A 20,242-nucleotide genomic window follows, 5' to 3' on the forward strand; every position below is an offset into this window, starting at 1 on the left:
GGGTATCCAAAATGTGCTCCGCAAAAATGATGCCACATGAGCCGATCAGATCAGGTAGCAGGTTGAGGTAAAGAACAAAACCTCGCAAATGGGCAGCAAACAATACTAGTGCTACGTATACATGCTTCTCTAATATCAGCAGCCTACATACAGTGAACACCACACCAGCAACTAGTATGTGTTCATTCACTGCCACTGCTTACGCATTTGAAAAGCAGGAGTACCAAGTGCGCACTTTATTACACGTCACAGGCAGGGTGAGATGAGAAACCTAGCAGAGTATCAGCCTGCCCCCTCAGGCAGCAGCAAGGTTCACAATGGGGATGTCAGCCTTGTCCCTGATGCCATCCTTGTCGACAATCTGCACCCGGAAAGCGGGCAGGTTGACGAGGAAGCGCTTTTGCACCTCACCAACGCATTTCTTCAGCAGCTCAACTGCCTCATCCTCACTCATGTCTGCAAAAAGAGAGGTGGAAAAGCAATTTTGCATTGCAACAAATGCTAGGTAAAAATGCCTATTTTGCAAATTAAAATTTGAGAACTGTGAGGTTTAATGGCCCGAGGCAACACATGGGACGCCATAGTGAAAGGCTCTGGAACAATTTAGACTACTCGTTTTCTTTAATGTGGCGTTGACATCACACAGCATATGGACACCACACTGTGTGGTGTCAAGTGCGAAAATTGTGTCACCAAATCAGAAATGACTGCCTGCACTCTCAAATGCCTCTATACAACAGTTCAACACCACCATCGGCGATGGCTTATTCCCCTGGAAGCCTCAATTAGAAAGCATGTATAATACAAAACAAATGACAGGGGAAACAACTGCATACGCAGAAACAATTTTGGTAATGTCCGCTCAAGTTTCAATAGGCAAAAAGGCCATTTTTGGGCCAGATGCTGACTGTGCAGCCACATGCCACTGAAAGGGGTGACAAGCTCAGGTTTCTTTTCATATCTGACTGCTCTTGGCAATGCACTTGAAGCTACCATATTTTTCGGTGTATAAGACACAACAATTTTAAAAAGTTTTGCTAGTGCGTCCTACGCAACTGTGTGCCTTACATGTCTTTTCTTTTCTTGCAAGCTTGGAAATAATCCCAGAGCTTCACAGAGCTTGGAAATAATCCCAGTGAAACAGTTTCACTGTTTCAAATGGGTGGCCACACTAATTGCACTAGAGCTATATTATAAAAATGAGCTATAGAGATAGTAAAAAAAAAAAAAAAAAAGTGCCGCTATGGATCATAGGGTTGCAACACAGCATTACTTCAATACAAAGACCTCTGTGCACAACGTTCCTGGTGCACTTTATTTTGCAATCGCGGTGGTGATAGTTTAACAATTATGATACGTATGGAGATCTTGAGGCTCCAAGTATTAGTAAAACGAAATTCCAGAACACGGTGACATCTGCCCTCCTTTGCTGCCAAAACTATGCCGACAAACTAGGACAAGCACACTCACTTTTCCAGGCAACATTTGCAACTTTGTTTGCTCCATATATAGGGACTACGGCGTGAGCGTCTCCTGCATCCTGCGTGTCGTGCTACAGCACGCATCCAAACCTGTGTAACACCTGTGCAGCGAAGTTCAAGTTTGCCACCAAACACTGCAAACCGGAGTTCAGCCAGCTAGAGGCCATGAAGAGTGAGAAAAAGGCTGACTATGCAGAGAAGGCACGATGGCCTGAACTGGAAGACCCGACTTATCACATATCACATGACCCCTTGAATGGCATGCTGAAGGTAGGGCACTGTCAACCATGCAGTTGCATTTGAAAGGCCAATAAAATGGGTGCACTGGCTTTGTTGGCGAGCTATCATGGTGATACAGATTTACGTCTTGCGAAGCGTTGTCACAGCGTGAACAACAATGCTTCAAAAGCTGCCAGACGACTACACAGAGGTAGTTGAAAATAATAACATCGAGAGTGACATTGCAAACATGGATGAAGTGCCTCTGACATTTTATGTTCCTTTGTCAAAGAGTTTCGCAATAGAAAAGTAAACGTTCAAGATTATGTACAGAGCGAAAAACGAAGACAGGGGAAGAAACATGCAAACAAACAAACAAGGAAGGTGATACGACAGTTACAGTCAGAACCTTTGGGCACAAAAAGTCACACTTCACAGTCATACCGCGTGTTTGTTATGTTACCGCTACAAAGCTGCCACTGATGATAATCCAAAAAATAAAGGAAAACAATGCCAAAAGAAACCTTTCTGCCTTGCCTAGTTGGAGCTAATGAGAGAGGCTGGATGGATAAATAAATAATGGGAGTCTGGCTTGAAAAAATAAGCTGTGGTTTAGCTCGTGGTTAAACCTGGAGTTACACGAGAGCTGTCTGCATGGCTACGCTTAGGTTTGGCTTGAAAGTAAAGACATGGCTTTTTCATATAGGCTTTTTCTATGGTTTCAGCTCTATTTATGCCATACGGGGCACTTTTGACCAATAAAGTGCGATAAGGTGAAAGTGCCTGTTGCCCTTCACTACGGCACCTCTTTCTCTCTGTTTTCATTCCCACCTTCGTAATGGCCAACATATAACGCCCCGCTTAAACCAAGCTGTATGAACGTGCCTGTGTGGCCTAGGGATAATGTGAATGCAAAGGTTTTGGCAGGCTGATTGTGATATCACCCTCCCATTTGAAAGGAGAGGCCCGAGTTGGCAACTCCCGCAAAAAATAATGCCAGGAAATCCAACATCCATAGTGTTCGGCCATGTCAGCTGCCAGCTACTGCCTCCTACAACCTCCTCCTCCTTCTAGCAGTTGCTAGGCAACGGCTCAAGGTCAGTGCAACCACGACCAAGGTGCGATCACGGCAGAGGCGAAGCGGCTGGCGTAGCGTAGCTTTCGCCACAAAATGATCTTTGAAGTGCCTAAATGGATGTTTTCACGACTGGAAGGGCCTTCTGCTCATGTGTAGTATGCAAGTCCACGTGACAGATCTAACACTAAACAAGATCAAAGTGAAGATCTGCACCCCTACAATAATAACCATTGGCATGACCAAGGTTCTACAGCTTCTGGATATTTCTGTGAACAGCAGCTAAAGCTCTTTTGTGGCGCATTTGGGAGACATGGATGTCCGAAGGTAATCACAGCTACACCACAACTGAACGAATGAGTCCCATTTCCATTAGCGAAGTTTCAAAGTAGGTCCATAATGCCTGGAGTGTAGTTGCAGTGGCGTTAACTGCAGGCTCCTGCAAGGCGGGCCTGTTAGCTTTATCAATGACTGAGCACAACGACAATCAGAGGAGCATTTCTGAGTGGGAAGAGGATGTCTCAGCAGCGCTGCCACCACAAATTGGTGGACTTTGATAACACGTCCGAAGAAGCTTGAGTAAAAAAAAAATTACAGGACTGAGCTTAGGTCAGCTCAAAAGCTTAAGAGCAGAAATGGTGAAGGCCACTTTACAGGACTTTTTCGCTAACTGCATCGTCACCCTACTGTCATCATCATCATCACCAACCCTATCAATACATTCATTATTATCAACTAAATGCACAGTCACTGTCATTGCCACTACCATCATTATCACTAGATGCACCATTACTGTCACTGCTACTATCACTATCATTGTCACTGACTGCATCCTCGTCATCGCTATTATCCTCATGCTAGACAAGGAACATTACGATCGGTTTCTCACAACTGACGTGGCTGAGTGGTTTGCATGCTCGGCTGTGGATCAGAGGGATAGAGCATTTCTGCAGCCCATGAGCCACAAAAGGCATTACCCTTAATAAAGTGGTGCTGCATGCCGATGTGATAGTTCTTTTGGGCATGAGTGTTGCTTCGATTTTTTTTCTTCTCGATCATTTCATGTCATATAAAGAGTTTTCTCACAGACACAGAGCATTTTGTGATGGCTGCGCAAGCATGTATAGTCAAGTCTCACTGACCTAACCGGATAAACTGAGGTGTATCATATACAAAGGTGTGCCCAATACGTCATAGAAAATGGCAAGTAAATGTAAGCTATGCATCTTGTCACTGCATGGCCGAGAACAAAGCTGAGCACACAATCAATGTATTCGTGGCTATTGTGATACACCACTTCTGATGCAAGCCTCAGTAACAGCTGGGAACAGGCAGAAAACAATGAGCACGGTTTCATCATGACACTACATGAAAAGAATCTCATTACAAGAAAACGGCCTGCGGAGTCATGCTAATCATCTGGCCTGCTACTCTGTGCTGTGAAATTGGAAAAGGAGAAAAAAGGTTGCAGTGAGCAAGGATGTGGACACAAGGTGGAAATATCAGGCAACAAAAGAGCAGTCCCAACTATCTGACCCAGCTTGAACATCTTGGCTTATCCAGAACATTTGTGTGTAAATGTATGAAAGCTGGTCTATCGTTATGTGCCTGTGTATCCCTATGACACCCACCCTAACTTTGTGCCATGCTTTACAACGTGCCCCTGTGTCATAACTGTACAGTGTCCAGCGTGTTTGATTCAAATCAGAGGCTGAACATGCCTATAAACAGGGTTTTGATTACCAATTACTTTATGAAACTTCTTGACAAACATTGTGATAAAGTGAGCTTTTCTGCTACCACTTGCCACAGCACAGCTGAATCTAATGAAGCCACATTGTGTGCAAATAACCTCGTTAAGGTAGAAAAAACTATAAAACTATAATAATATAATATGTGGGCTGTAGTAGGGGGCTACAGATGAATTTAGACCACTTGGGGTTTTTTAAAATTTTTTTTATGAGTTTGACAATGCACCGCACATGGGCGCCGAGTGAAATAAATGTCACCAGAAATACATTTCATGATAGCAGTGAAAATAATAAAGGCTCACTTTAGTGACCACACAATATGAAGTCTAGTCATGGGCTGTACTCTCTGCACGAACTAGAAAGAGCAGCTGCTAGGAGTAGTACGACAATGTTTCCACGTACAACCTTTAACACTGACCACAGTCGCTGGACAGTGGTGACACCACCGCACCGAGTTACGAGGTACTAGTAATTAAAAAGAGCCACCCTAATTATCATACTTAAATGCTAGTTAAGACAAGTGAAAGTGAGGCTTTGTAATTAGGCCACCAATCACCATGCACCGCTTGATTCACTGGCATCCATCAAAGCTGAAATACTCTATGTCAAAAAACTCGTGTTTAAAAAAATGCCAGAAAATTCTATCTACATCTGTATCTATGCTACATCCGTTACTTCCTCTAAACTCCTCCGTATTTCGCGCTTTCTCTGCCCATGAGAAAAGCTGGCTAGCAGACACAGCCAAGGCAATACACAAATGACCTACCTTCTCTGTAGTACCTGTCCAGCACAGACTTGAGAAAAAATGCTCCATAGCCGTGCGCTGCAAAGGGCACCTTTGCCATGGTCGCCAAGTAGTCGAGGTAGTACAGCTCCACACCCTTTTCATCGTCATGACCCGCCAAAAGGACGTTGACTGAATATGGAGTCTGCAGATTTCAGTGAAGCCAATGATGCAAGGCTTTATTCAGGACCGGCTCACGTCAGCTCAACGACAGAAGAGTCAGGAATGCTAGCGACATCTACTAAGGCAAGCAGAGGCTGGCAAAAAGCCTAGAAGGCTGGTTGTCGCGTACATAATGGCGACACAAAAATGACTTGCACCGGGGATTATTCAACTGCTTTTCATGGTCGCTGCATACAGGTGCTATTTGCAAGTAAGAGACGGTGCAAAAAAACAATGACACTGTGTCTAAATTATTCCTATGATGCTCCCGATTTTGTTTTCTGTCTTGCAACAATAATCTGACTTTGCAAGGAAACACTCAATGCATTCTTGCTGGCAAGGAGGCTGGGTTGTTTGCTCCGTGCCTTTTGAATGCAAAACACACTGCCTCTCTCCAGTGATCTCTATGGTGAATCAGGTGCAACTCATGTTGGAACAGAACTACCTTCCTTCTAACTAAAATTGTCGCTTGTCTTCACCGTTAAACTAGAGCGAGTCCCTTAGGTGGTGAGCAAGCAGTGAAAATATTGCTTCAGCATTGACATCATGCTTTCCTTTCCCACTGGACAGACGACTTTGCATGCACCTAGGTAAGGCACAAGAATGCGCCACATACGAACTTGCACACCTACACTGCAAACTTCACAGCAATGCCAACTACAGAGCCCATAAGCCACAAATGGCGTTGACAACCAGTGTCCCCTCCTCACCCTGCTCCGGAGGTAGTCCGCAAGGTTCCGGCGAGTAAAGTGGGCAGCGGCAGAAGGCGAAAGCTCGTAACCTGAAAAAGAGAAAAAAAAAACAGGCACGAGTGCGCCCTTTTCAAAATTGACCGCGTTTTCTGCCTTGCATGACCTTGAACAGCTGTTGGAAGTCAGCCTGGCACAACAAAGTGTGCTTACAGAACATCACGAACGTTTTCATGCGTTACCCTCTGTACCAACAACCAAGAGACTCTGTGCGTACACCTTTTCCTTCACGCGCATCTTTCCAAGCACATATTCCGTCGAAACTCTGCCTGACCACATGGCCCAAACCTCACCCTTAGGGAACGTCAATTCAAGGCACACAGATTCCCCTTCCTTTAATGTCTTGTTCAGCGCAAATGCAGTTACAAACCTGTATAATGTGTCATGTGCGAAGGGAAAATAAAAAAAAAGCATAGTCCTAAAAATGTGCGAAAATTGCAAAACTGTAAACTGTTGTTCAACATTTTCCCACATTACACCGAAATAGCCAGGCAGAGGAAGGGTGACGTAGAATACAAAAATGCATTCCTGGTAATGGAAGTCAATATAGCTTTTTGAAAGACGGACACGGAACCTGCATGACGGGTCAACTGCCAGCTGACTGTGACTCACTAGTTACACTTGTGTCAGACAGAAAAAAGAGAAAAAAATTACCATGCCGGATAAGCAGAACACATGCGAGAAAAGAGGAAGTAAAAGGCAGGCTCAGTCAATCATGCCGTTACAAACAAGCAGAGAAAAAGATGATAAGCTTATCCTGCTCCCCTGCAAATAATGGGACATGCTACGCTGATAAGAAAAAAAAAACTTAAAGGGATCAGCATTCATCCGCCTCGCTCAGTTCCGGTTTCCCTCCATGCTCACTGTTAAATTTACCCTTTGACAGACACACACGAGCTCAGTTGGCCAAATAGGTGAAAAGCCAGTTGCCCAACTGTGTAATCTGAAATGCCCTTTGTCCGCTATCACATCTCCCACAGGAGATTTTAATGCGTGCACCACATGCCGACTGCCCGTGCGTCAGATGGCAGTTGGGTCTGCAACAATGAAGGGCACCAGCGCTCCACTTCTCAGAACCTGGAATCAGAGAAGGCCGCTTCTGACAACCAAAGCTACTGTTCACTTGGTCAATGCCAGAACAGCATTACACAGAGGGGGGAAGGGGGGGCTCAGAACGCCGCATGCAGAAACACATGTAGAGGCACATACTGCATGCAAACGGCGCATACTACAACCAGACAGCCAATGATGCACGACGTCACTCTTTTTCCTGATTCCTCGAGACAGCACACAATGCAAGCAACAGAGAGAAAATTCATAATGTCTCACCGGCAGAGCATATGAATGGGGAAAAAAGAAGAAAAAAAAAAATGCATGCCATCCACAACTGCCAAGAGCTTGTAGGCACTGTGGTTTTTTTCTTCGCTTCTTTGTATCTGAATATTAAATGCACCCTCTCTCAATTTGTAAAGTGCCATTCAAAGCAGGGCTGCAGTGTTGCCGCTTGCTTACAGTGGTGGCGAAACCCGCCAGTTAGTCTTTTTAGGTGAAAGCCGCAGTGTTGGCAGCTGCAAAGTACACTGCTTTTAACATCATTACTACTAGTACTTTCAGGCTTAAAATGATTGTAGCATTTTAATTTCCCATCAAGGTCACAGATACTAATAAAAAAGAACGGAACAGAACAGAAACGTTCCCTCATGCTTTCCCCAGTTTCACTGATCGTCACCTTCCTTCATTGACATATCGCAACGAGCTCCTCGCTTTCCTATACTTGTCTACGCATCAAACGCTTTCATTTGACAACGAAAGGAATAAAAAGAGAAAAGATTACTTGTGCCAAGCCCATCTCATTTTAGCAACAAGCCTACCAAGCAGTTTCTAGATGCTGAAATGATGCACTTCAGCAATGAGCATGGGTTCTGAAGCATGGCATTGCTCATGAAGTTATGCACAGTCTAGGCAAGCAAAAGGTACCAGTTTGCTTCCCTCGCACTGATAGGCTCTAGCAGTCTCTCCATAATTAAAACGAAAGAGAGGTTCTAAATGGTGGTTAATATTGTAGCCGATAGGATACATATGCATGTAACCAATCTGATCAGCGTCAACTTGCACTTACTCAGCAAGCATGTCATACCCGATACCACTGCTACAATCGCTCTCCAAGCTTGAGCAGCTACATTTGCTTGAGGCAAGACATTCTGGAACATCGAAGCTTTCGTTCTACAGCCAACGATTAGAAAAAAACAACTGCTTGACTGAATCCTCTGCACAACTACAACAACTACAGCACAACTTAGCACAACTTTCCTTTGTCGAGCTTATTCAGGACCTACATACCTAGCACCTCATGCTTGTTACATACAATTTCTATATAGTGAAAATATTGCCGCAGTAAAATGATACACAGGTGATATGTTTTTATTCACAGGATAAGACGGCTTAAAGGTGGAGGCCACAAAATGCGTAAGAGCTGGAAAACCCGAAGACAAGCCATTGAGGACATACACACCATTACGCATCTTGTAGAGCTGAATGTTCTTGGCAATGAACTCTGCAAACTGGACGGTGTCCCCAGCTTCCCCGCAGACAGCCATCAGCAGCTTGCTGCTCAGCTTGTGAATCTTCTCCTCATCTGCAAACAGGGAAAGAAGTTCAAGATACTTCCCGACAAGGTCATTTTAGTCGGTACCACAGCAAAGGAGCCTGACGGCAGCAGATTACAAACACTTTGATTGCACGAAAAATTTCACTGACTTTATATAAACCCCATCATTCGCATGACACATTAACCACAAGCTGCTCTGCGACACAAATGTCCAGATGCCCGATAGTGATGCAGAAAAACACGAGTAAGAAATGCCCCTCTTTGTAAAAGAACCCAATATCTCTACAGGTATAGAAATGCATCAACAAGAGCTGTGATGTGATGCAATCAAAATGCCTACACTTTTTATTTATGGTTAGCAATTCTGTTCAAGGAAATACGGCTCACCTGCTGCCTTTGCTACACGACAATATGAACAGATTTAGCATACTTTTATACGTCCGCAAAGTAAGGGCTAGTAATGAAAGACTTGGCAGGTCCAAGATTTGCATTTTGCATGGCCATTACAGGGTCAACAGTGACGATATGCAACCTTCCGCGGGCTAAGTGGGAAGACAAGAAGCTCATTCCGCTCATAAGAGTTCCATGCTTTTTTGCAACAAAACCGTTTCGGTTTGGTTTAAACGGTTCGACGTCTCAAAGCGACTCAGGCTATGAGAGACGCCTTAGTGGAATGTTTCTAAAATTTCGACCACCTGGGGCTCTTTAACATGCACCGAGATCGCACGGCACATGGGTGTCTAGCTTTTCGCCTCCATCGAAAAGTGGCTGTCGTGGCCTATAGCCTATAGCTTCAATTGACATATATACCTAGCTCCTTGATTTATTGAGACTGTCTACGTGCAAGCAAAAATTCACCACTTTTGCTTTACTCATTGGCCCAATGATATTGCGTCTACTACTTCAGGCACCATGCACTATTTATACTCTTTCCTATTTTTGAAACACAGGAACCACAATGTCATTTTCATTAAGCCAGACCGCACTTCTGGAGATGAAAATCCCATTTCGCACCAATATGTGGAACTATCTGGGATGCAAAGGTGCGTTTAATATGCCTCCATACGACGACTTCTGGAGCCCTATGGGGATGCCTTATCTGCTACTTCTGCGAGTCAAATCGGCAGTTCCTCAAGCGTAAAATAAATCACCGATCTCCTTCCCATTTTGCTCCAAGTTACTGGCCGCAAAGCACCATACAGTGCTTCCTCTCCCCATCTACAACAGGATTTTCCTAAGACTTTAAACTCTTCTTGTTAAAAGATTACAACAGAGCGTACAGAGCAAGGAACCAATAATACGCAGCATAATAATAATAATAATTGGTTCACAGGAAGGGAAAGGCGCAGTATGTGTCACATTTGCTTTATGGACACCTGAACCGCGCCGTACAGGAAGGTGGGAGTGAAAGTGGAAAGAGAGAAAGGGGATATGCAGCATAGCATAGCTGTTTAGGTACGCCCATGTTTCAGATTTAAGAACTCATTAGCCACTTCCGTAGCTTACCATACGCGGGGACTGCCTATAATTTTCAGCATAGGCCATAACATCATCCAGCTTGCTCCCCCTTGAGTTTTGGGCAATCGTGAGTACCACAGACAAGAGCCCCAGATAATGCAACAACCTTGTTTTAAGCTGCAAATAGTGAACCAGTCACTCTCCAGGTAGAAAACAGGTGAGCCCATAGGGTGCACCCTAGCCTTACTAGTATAGCTAACCAACTTTGCACAGAACTCACTAACAGTGTCTTGATGAGGACAAAATATAAACTCTTTAATTAAAAAGAGCAATAACTCCCTTTCAAGCACAGCCAATTTGCTGCAAAGAAAAGCTACACAGCTTTCGTAGATACTTTTTAGCTGAAGAAAAATTCACCTCGATCTGGGGCAGTCACTCCACCAACTGTGATAACTAGAAAGGCCCGGAAGGGCAACAATGAACTTATCAACTCAAAGCAAGTATGGTTTTTACTGACGTTTTAAGGAAAACCCCTGAGGTTGCGTGTATTTTGTAATAAGATAGTAATTGCTCATTAATGGCCAGCCCAACAGAGTCAGGACAAATTATTTTCTTTAAGCTACGAATTTTCTGAAAAACCTGTACAGATTTCTTTTGTATCCTGTACTGGAAGGGTGGTTGTTAAAGAGCAATCACTCTCTTATTACAAACTGTACTCCACCTTGGGTATTACCCTAAAATATTGTTCAAGTACTGCGAGTACAAACTCTTCAGGCAAACCCTCTCTTTCTTCCAAGGTGACCCTATAAACACAGTGCCTTTCATGTTTGTGACATTGTACAATAAGAAAAGTATTGCATAGCATGGCAATAGAAAGCTCGTTTTATATCTATTTGTTCAGAATTTTTCCAGCCGTGAAAGCCAGAAAGCGCTAACCTTATAATTGAATCTCAAAGCAGAGCCCATCTTCGAAATCTGCCATTATCACTATTTTATCATATATCTAAACAACAGGTGGTGAATCCACCTGTCAAGTCTTTTCAGAATAGCGCCGCCCTGCATGACTCAAAAGTCTATGTCAATGCAAACGGCATCAAAAACAATGTGCACTCCCCAGAAATGACAGACACAAGAGACGTCGGAGAAAAGGATCAAGACAGTGCCCTTTATTGTTCTGCAAAACAGTCGATTTGAGAGCTCATCTCCATGAAAATGACATGCACTGCAAAAGCTTTGAGAAAGGAAAGGCAAGAGAGAGAGAGAAAATAAAACTGAAGTGTCTGTGGCCACGGCAAACGTGGCAAAAACAGACTATAAAAGGGGCAGAGTATGTGCGAAGGCACTTAATCACAGGCTTCACAAGGCTGCCACATACTTTGATGTTATCATGCTGTCAGCATGCATCACCTTTTACTGTGCAAAGCAAAATTTCAACACACAAGTTGAGTGATGGCAAACAGTAGAACATAATGGTCCGAGATCAAATTTATATTTGTCGATGGATAGTAGGCCACCCTGGCACTGCAGTGAAAATATTGCCGCTGGGCCAAATGGTCCTCTCAAAAAAGTCGTTACACTCCAACATACAGCCATGAACTGCAGGAGGCACTGGGAGTCTTGTCTTATCAAGTAGTCGTTTACTCACAGAAGACCGAAGAGGCCTTATGTTCACACCTGAAGATAAAGAAGCTAAAAGAACTTCGGTGCATTTTTAGGCCTTAAAAATGAAAGAAATTTAAGGGTCACTTAATTACAGATATCCGCTGACAATGCAATAGCCTTTAGGCCTTTTAACCTAGTCCATTTACAGCAATGATAATTGAGGTCGTTGGTTTAAATTTGTTGTCACTCCATGCGATTTGCTCTAATGCTTGATAGATAATTCCATGCATGATAGATCAATCCATAGATAATTTTCTACTGCCACTAAGTCGGCCACACATTCAAACCAGGGCTTGCATGTAAAAATGCCTGTGTGCATTCGATTTTCGACTGCCTTGTGCACACATAGAACTCAAAATTGACGATGGCATCCAAAGCAAGCACGAAAGGCTGGGAGTGAAACTGCGGCGCCACTGCCGCACTGGTCTACTGCAGCGGCCATCTAAACTACTCTGTTCTTACAAAAGCCACTGGATGCTGCGTTTTATCTCCATTAAGGCTTTTAATGATGTCGCATCAATGTTTCACACTCCTATATGCCGCGTGCAGTCCTTACAACTTCAGCACAATGAAATTATGTCAGAGCATGCCACCTAAAAAGTCTGAATTGGGAGAACTTAAGGCCCAAACGCATAAGGCATGACCCACAATGATATTCACCTCGCATCATGGCGTGCACTGAGCCTTTCTCGGTACGACTGTGACCTACGGCCTGCTTTCCCTACACAAATCGCATCTCCCAAAGAAGGCCACTCGAGTTTCGCATGCCCGCCAACTCTCCTTAAAATTTTTGCATTGACTCTCAGCATCCTGCATGGCCAGAAGTCAACTATGTGGTTGATTCTACGCTCCTCCATAGTTCAAGAACGCCACCTCACGAGCCGAGAGTTACACGAATTAGTCTGGCACAAGTAGTACAGCCAGCCAAATCTTCAACTGGCGTGCGTGACGGCCACATTTTCTCCGACTCTGAGCGTTTCAGAGGGGCTAACCTGCGAAAAGTCCCAGTACAGGCAAGAGCTCAACAAAGCCTTGACCTTCTGGATAGTTTTGTATGCCCTAAGATCAGGAACACAGAAAAGGTGGCCATCGCGTACTCCAGTTAAAGATTTAGGCAGCTGTACTTATTTCGTCAGCAGACACAGCGAAAAACAATAAGAACAAAGACAAAATAACAATGCAGACTTCTACCAAAACAAATGCCGCTTAGATCCCATGTTGATCAACCAAACTATCGCTCTCTTTTTCTTTGGAATTGTGAGCAAAGGCACAGTTAGTCATCAAGTTGGATGTTCAGCACTTAAGCTGAATGTCAGCTCATTCTGGATATCAACTTGGCAATGAGGCGGCACGGCCTCTATGCCTTGAAGCAAATGCCAAAAACAGAATAAAAATTGAAGCTAAATACAAACTGAATTCGTCCTCTGCTGTTATTTTTACAGCCCAGTCACTAGCACAGCTACTACACCCCAAATCAATAGCACACAAATTTAGTAACGTGAAAGTGTCCAAGCTTTTTTCAAAAAACAAGGCGTCAGAAACAAAAGAAAATCGCATCATAAACAAGCTGAACAATCCTAAGGGTAAACTGTAAAGCATAGATAAAGTTGATCACTAAGGGCAGGTCTGAGAAGGAGCCAGAGGTTTGCTACTTAGGGATCGTGCATTAATTTTTCAGCTACTAATGCAACTAACTACTAATTCAGCAGCTTACAGGTGCTGCGCTTCACGCTCAATTTCTGTTCTGCGCTTGCCATTCATACTTGACAAACAACTGAAAAAGTCCTCACTGGGATGAGTCCAGCAACAAGAAAAACAAAAACCAAGAAGGTCTGCTAGCTGAGCTCCCTTATCTACAAAAAATTGCCTCCCAGGCACAAAACTGCTTCCTACAATAACCCTAGTCACTTCTATAAATACCTTTGGGCACCTAACTTTCATATCACTGGCCGCCAACCATTTTGAGCACCAAGCAAGTGAAATATGGATACTGGTATTAACACACAAACACACATGCACTCGTAACACAACACTGAAGAGGAACACCAACCAACCAACACCAAACGCGGCCACCACTAACAGCTCTACCACCACACAAGGCACTACCTACAGCTGCAGCAAAAAGACGTGCAGCTCTGAGCTTCAGGGTGCGTGTATCAACTGCCTGCCGTCAAATCCGCCATTCGTTTTTAATCTAAGGCACGGACGACGTGAAAAAGCACAGCGGTGTCAAGAGAGCTCAGAAAACAGAAAAGGCACTAGCCGCTCGCTTTGGTCAGGTGGAGTCTCTACAGCACTCCCAGTGCAAGATAACTGCAGTGTGAATGTAAACAGGAAACGGCTGGTGCCTGCGTCCCTCAGAACAAGAGCGACAACCCTTGCATGGGAAAGGTTTGTCGCAGTCAGAAATGCAAGGCCACAATAATATAGTGTCGGACGCAGGATGCACAAGCCAGCTCCCTACCAATCCTTACAAAGAAAAAACAAACGTGAGGGGTACCACAATGTAAAAAAGCGAAATTAGCAGCAACACAAACCCTGAAAGGACGGCAGCGCAGAGCTCTGCGAAGAGATCAACAGGCAATACACAGTTGCCGCTATCTTGCAACAGATAACGTATCAGCTCCCCATCCAACCTTGGACTCTAGAAAAGCACCACCATGAGTCAGGCAGATAAAGAGAAGAGAAAAAGACGAGAAAAAAAAAATGGTGAAGAGAATGGCAACCACAAGACGTTTCGAAACGGGTGGTCTGACTTGTCAAACACTGCCTCCTCCTACTGTTGCAGGACCTTTTCTCCTACTATTTTGCAAGAATACGCAAGGGCAGAAGACTGTTTGCACTTGGAAGAAAAAGCTTGAAACACTTGAAAAAGGAGATCAGCATAATGGTCACATGACATTCCTCTTTGGCGAATGAACTGGGAGTGGCAAAAGGGGGGGGGGAAGCAAGGTTAACAAACTGCAAAAGGGTAATGGAGAAAATATGAACTGCGGCTCACAACTTTGCTGACTTCAAGCAAACAAAAGCAAACAAAAAGAGCAAAGCAAAAAAAAAAAAATCATCTTTGCACACAGCCCAAGCACAATAATGTGAGGCGAATGGGGATACACCACAATGCAAAAAAACTGCGTGGGGCACCAGTTATACCAGGAAACTTAACGAAATGCAATTCAGACACCTTATGAGAGACACACATGCTGTTCCAAGACGAAAATGTCCAGACATGCAAGAGCTGTTCATTTTCTATCTCTGCTCTTCTGAGCTTAGCATTTTCTGACTGCTTCAAAGTTTCCGAGAGTGCTCAGACTCAGACAAACATGCTTTTCAAGCTCAACGTAAGGGAGGGAAGAAAGACTGCCGATACAAACCCTCCAAATAACTAGCCCAACAAAACCACACACAACCAGCATTTAGAATATCACGATGCTTCCAGCAACAAGGAGATATCTACACCCCTTGAATCAATCGAATCAATCACCTGTGGCATTTGGAATATTACACAAATGAAAAAAAAAAAGGGGGGGGGGGGGGGGAGAGCGAGAGAGAATAAAATTAGTAACAAAGAAATTTGAGCTAGTTAGTTCATCTTCAATATTTTACCGGCGCTGCGACAGGGGACGAGAAACAAGAGACAATAAGACAAGCGCTCGTCGCCGGTAAAATATCGAATAAAATGAATAAACAGGCAAAGACTTTTAGCTAACATCACCGGCTATGCCAAAGCAAGGCACTGAAATGACAAATCCTCAGAGGACAAGTAACAGCTTAACAAAAGTTTGACGGTAGCGCTTCTCAGTCTATACCTGCTTTATGATGAGAGGTAGTTAAAACAAGGCAGAGAATGACCAGCTTAAATTTTAGAGGCCCTAACCCCCTATGTGGAATCAAAGGAGGCGAGACGTTGCTGGAAACAGTCTCACCTAGCTGAGAACAAAGAAAACACAAGGAATGTGATGAAAGGCAACGGAAGGACCTAACAGGGACCACACCAGCTTTAGCACCAAGCTTCACTACAAGCAAGTTTTGTATGCAGACTCAGAAGAAAGCTAGCAGCCAGAGCAGTGACTTCTACGATCAGCCACCATAAAGAACCAACGAGAGGGCTGCTGCTGAATCTTGCACTCTGCACAAAGCCGAAAGGAGTTTCATATTGTAGCTTGGGATGCACTGCTTTTAGCAACCATAAGACTGTAGTGTGCAAAACGAAACAAGACAGCAAACAAAGATACAGCAACATACAAAAGCTGGGCCTCAAAGCGTCACGAATACACAATAAATACAACATAGCTGCACAAAATTTCTTTTCTACGCAGAAGCATACAAAAGTGTGAGTAGCCTAAACATCACTGATAGAGGCATCAAAATGTCACGATTCTATATTGAAAAACAAAAGCCAGATCATCTGTACTCTTCAGTTGTGTCTCAAACCAACAATGCTGCATGGGGCACAACACACAAAGCAAGCAATCAAAGGCTCATGAGAAGCTCTCAAGACCTCAGAGTCCACTATGGTCTAGTCCACAAAGGTCAAGCATCAATGTGAAACAATCATATAACCAGCTAACAAGGCATATCGTCATAAGCAGAATGCCACAAAGACTCGTCAAAAGGCTTTGGTCTGAAGCGTAGTAATAGAAGCACACAAAACATGCCACACTCTACGCTGCTGTGCCTGTGTAACTATGAGAGGAAGGCACTTACATCAAACAAAATTCAATTCAAAAGAGAGGGAGAAAGAAAAAAAATTTCAAGTGCTCTGCACTACAGAACACATCATTGGCGCAAGAAGCGCAAATACTTAATAGTTCAAGATAAGCATTGCTATTATAACAAAGCAACGTGTAACCAAAGGCCTCGGCAGGGTCACAGGCACTGCACAAGTGCCCAAAAATAACCTGGCACATTCACGAAGGGCACACAATACATACATACAACAGCACACAGTTTTCAAGTATCAGATGTTGCTAAACTACATCAGTAGAAAGATTTCTATCCCCTCCACAGACAGCTCTAGCACAATTTATAGAAATCATCACACATCTCCATTTCCACTCTTATGTCAGTGGCCCAAAAAATGGAGATGTTACTAAAAAACAAAAAAAAAAAAAGACGGCGGTAAGGACTTAAGCCATTGTTCACAACTGGATGGAATGGTGGTGGCAGGTAAATTGTTAAGGTCTTTCCAGTTAATCCAGTTGCAATCGAACAAGTTCCAGCCGCACACCCATCCATTTCCTGAAATAGAGTCAGCCCTACACACAGACCACTCATTCATTTGCCCATGAGGTGCCCTGCACCGCCTTGAAGCGAACCTTGCTTGCTCAAATAAGGAGCAGGCTTCTTTTCAGGATGTAAGCAGGATGACAGCGAAATGAGTCGTCAATGTGCACTGATTGCAAACCGACCCCAGGCTGAATAATGACCCAGCATTTTAGCAATGACATTGCTTTTTTTTTTTTTTCTTTAAAGGGGTCTGACTGAGTCCATCCCAGAAACTTGACATGTCCGCGCTTCTTCAAGCGTTTTCAAAACGAAGCTGCTGCAACAGGAAAGCCGCCACTCGTGTAGCAGCCAACCAGCGGCGGCCATGGTTCCATGACGGAGGCACCCGTAACTCCGGGTGAAGAAAAAAAGAAAATCCCGGGGGGAAGCCCCGTCAGAGTATCGCGCAACAGCGGCAATAGCGCGGGTGAGCCCCAGCGGCGCCCGGACGGCCTCCTCCGCGTAGTGGCTGCGCGCCGTCGTCGTCCTCGTGCCTCGGTCCGGCCTGGGGCGCCTGCTGCGGTGGGAAGTACGTGTGGATGCGGAGCTGCGGCATGCGCGCGTTGAACTTGCCCACGGCCTCTCGCGTGATGAGCTGGCAGTCGTAGAGGTCGACGCGGCGCAGCGCCGGACAACGCGACAGGTACTCGAGCGACGCCTCCGAAACAAAGGGGCAGTTGTCCAGCTCCAGCAGCGCGAGCCGTTCGAGGCCCAAGGCCACGTGCCGGATGCCTTCATCCGTCAGCTGCTCGCAGTGTGACAGGCTGAGTTTCTCAAGGCGCGGACAGAAGCCGGCCAGCGCCACCAGCGTGGCGTCTGTGATGTGCACGCATTCCTCGAGGTCCATGCGCTCCAGCTTGGCGCAGCTGCGAGCTAGCGCCTGGAAGCCGACATCGGTGAGTCGCGAGCAGCCGGCCACCTCGAGCGTCCGCAGCGCGCGGCAGTGCTGGCCCAGCGCTTGCAGCGAGGCGTCCGTCACCTGGGCGCAGTTGGAGAGGCCCACGTACGCCAAGTCCGGGCAGCGCGACGCTAGCGCGACGACGCCCGCGTCCGTCACGGCACCGCACTCGTGGAAGCTGACCGCGCGCAGCGCGCGGCAGCCGTCGGCTAGAGCCTCGCACGCGATGTCGTTGAGGCCCGGGCATCCCTTCGCCGCAAGCGAGCGCAGCCTAGGGCAGCCGCGCGCGATGCAGACGAACCCCTCGGGCGACACTTGCTGTGACCACGAAACGTCGAGGCGCTCCAGGTTCCGGCAGCCCGCGGCGATCGCTCTCAGTGAGCGGTCGGTCAGCTGGCCACACGAGCCAACGTCTAGGTCGACGAGCCGTGGGCAGTAAGCGCTGATGCTTTCACACGTAACGTCCGTCACGCGTCGGCAGCCGTTAAGCGTGAGGGCCTCGATGTTGCGGCAGTGCGCGGCGAAGGCCTGCATCGCCGCGTCGCCGACGCTCTGGCAGCCGCGCAGTCCGAGGCGGCGTAGAAAGCCGCCACAGCGCACCGCGATGTTCTGCACCACGGGGCCCTCGATGTCGCGCTGGAACTCGAACAGGTCGATCGTCTGCCAGTTGCTGCCGTCCAGCGCCAGCACGTTCCACGCCTTGGAAACCTGGGCGCAGCGGCAGAGCGACACCACGTCCAGGAAGGAGAAGATCTTGAGCAGCAGCTCCCGGGGAAGCTGCCTGTCGATGAGGGCCAGCTCGGCATTGTTGTCACAGCCGCCGCTGTCGCAGACATCGCCGTTCGGCGCCGCCGAGAACGAGACTCGGTCATCTTCGATGCTGCCCGCCGGGGTCTTTGTTGTTGTCTTGGCTTTGCCCGAGAAGCTCATGGCACGCCGCAGCTCGGTCAACCTGGCACGCATCGGCCCACGCGGCTGGAAGCGCGGTTTCTTTGTGCGACTTCGGCGGCCAGGCGGGCTTTCCCCTCCGTCACGGCCGAAGGTTCGACGACACCAGCGAACGGGCCGCTCACTCCGTCAACACATCGCCATGTTGTGGCCCACCGTGGACTGCTCACGTCGTAGTGGCGCAAGGCCCCAGCAACAGCACGCGCGGCTTTATTTGCGCTCGTATAGACATGGGCGCCCGCGGGAGGACGCGACCGTACATACCGCGCGCCTGTCCGCGTTTCTCAGAACAGCGCTCGGAGGTCAGCGGCACTGCACAACGTATTCAAGTCGCAGCACGACACGACGCGCATTCAGAAGAGTACTTACAATTTAATCGCCAGTGCCGTCACGCACACTCACTAATGTAGCGAAGCGCGCGGATGCAAACACGTAAGCGACAGCAGCGCCAGCCACGAGTTGTGCGGCCACTTTCAGCGACCTAGCTGTGCAACTCCAACACAACCGGAGTGCGTCGCCATGGTTGTGAAATCTTTTCATCGAAAACGCAAGCGTCATGGGAGACTGCAGGAGTGCGCATCGACGTCGACAGATCGCGCTTCAGGCGAGTACGCAAATTTGGTGTAGTGCCCAGACTACGATTATTGGCGCCGTAGAAAGACCATACCTCGTCTGTTAGCCAACTAAATGGATCAAAAGTTTGCAGGCGATCGTGAAAATGTCACGTCAACAACGAGATTTTAGGCTGAAAACAAGCTGTTCAGCGTCTACCGTCACATATGAGCCGGCATATTTGAAGCTCACAGATCACCGCTCAGCTGCTTTAACATGCGCGATGTCTTTACAAAACATTTCACGTCACAAACAATGTTTCGACTTCGCCCACGCCCTTTGGAAAAAAACGTACTAGTCGAGAAAGCTGCGTAATGCAAAAGCGCACACTCACCGTGCTTGAGAACTATGATGCTGAACGCGGTCGTCCTGTCGGCTGCCATCAGCGCAAAATCTTTAAAGGTGATGCCCACAAGACACTCCATATCTACCCCGATGAATGGGCGCGATGTGAGGCGCTCAGCAAAACAATATCACTGAATAAAAGTCAAAATTCGCCGCACATACACTGCCCCGAAATGAGTTCGAACACACGACGATGAGATACCGGAAGTCCCACAGCGCTCTCTG

The 20,242-nt window shown here is 46.4% G+C and overlaps 2 protein-coding genes across 2 annotated transcripts; both read right to left on the reverse strand.

Annotated features, from left to right (window-relative positions):
* Positions 1-221: 221 nt before the first annotated feature.
* Positions 222-20,239, reverse strand: Prosbeta4 (Proteasome beta4 subunit). Its single transcript, XM_084578293.1, has 5 exons — positions 20,007-20,239; positions 8,734-8,856; positions 6,183-6,253; positions 5,293-5,455; positions 222-456 (listed from the first exon to the last, which is right to left on the reverse strand). Exons 1-5 carry the CDS (start codon positions 20,095-20,097, stop codon positions 296-298), a joined length of 609 nt encoding a protein of 202 aa, XP_084434419.1. The 5' UTR covers positions 20,098-20,239; the 3' UTR covers positions 222-295.
* LOC146178460 (uncharacterized) lies at positions 11,432-19,990 on the reverse strand. Its single transcript, XM_084578289.1, has one exon. It carries the CDS (start codon positions 19,073-19,075, stop codon positions 17,609-17,611), a length of 1,467 nt encoding a protein of 488 aa, XP_084434415.1. The 5' UTR covers positions 19,076-19,990; the 3' UTR covers positions 11,432-17,608.
* Positions 20,240-20,242: the final 3 nt, after the last annotated feature.

This window comes from Amblyomma maculatum, chromosome 9, assembly GCF_055883805.1.
Source record: "Amblyomma maculatum isolate TAMU_Amacu chromosome 9, ASM5588380v1, whole genome shotgun sequence".
In the NCBI taxonomy this organism is placed as follows: Eukaryota; Metazoa; Arthropoda; class Arachnida; order Ixodida; family Ixodidae; genus Amblyomma; species Amblyomma maculatum.

Coding starts and splice junctions, on each gene's coding strand:
- Prosbeta4 (XM_084578293.1), bottom strand. CDS start 20,097: ATGGAGTGTCTTGTGGGCATCACCTTTAAAGATTTTGCGCTGATGGCA. Junction 5,456..6,182: donor CGGACTACCTCCGGAGCAGG/GTGAGGAGGGGA, acceptor TGAAATCTGCAG/ACTCCATATTCAGTCAACGT. Junction 457..5,292: donor GGACAGGTACTACAGAGAAG/GTAGGTCATTTG, acceptor CTCTTTTTGCAG/ACATGAGTGAGGATGAGGCA.
- LOC146178460 (XM_084578289.1), bottom strand. CDS start 19,075: ATGCGTGCCAGGTTGACCGAGCTGCGGCGTGCCATGAGCTTCTCGGGC.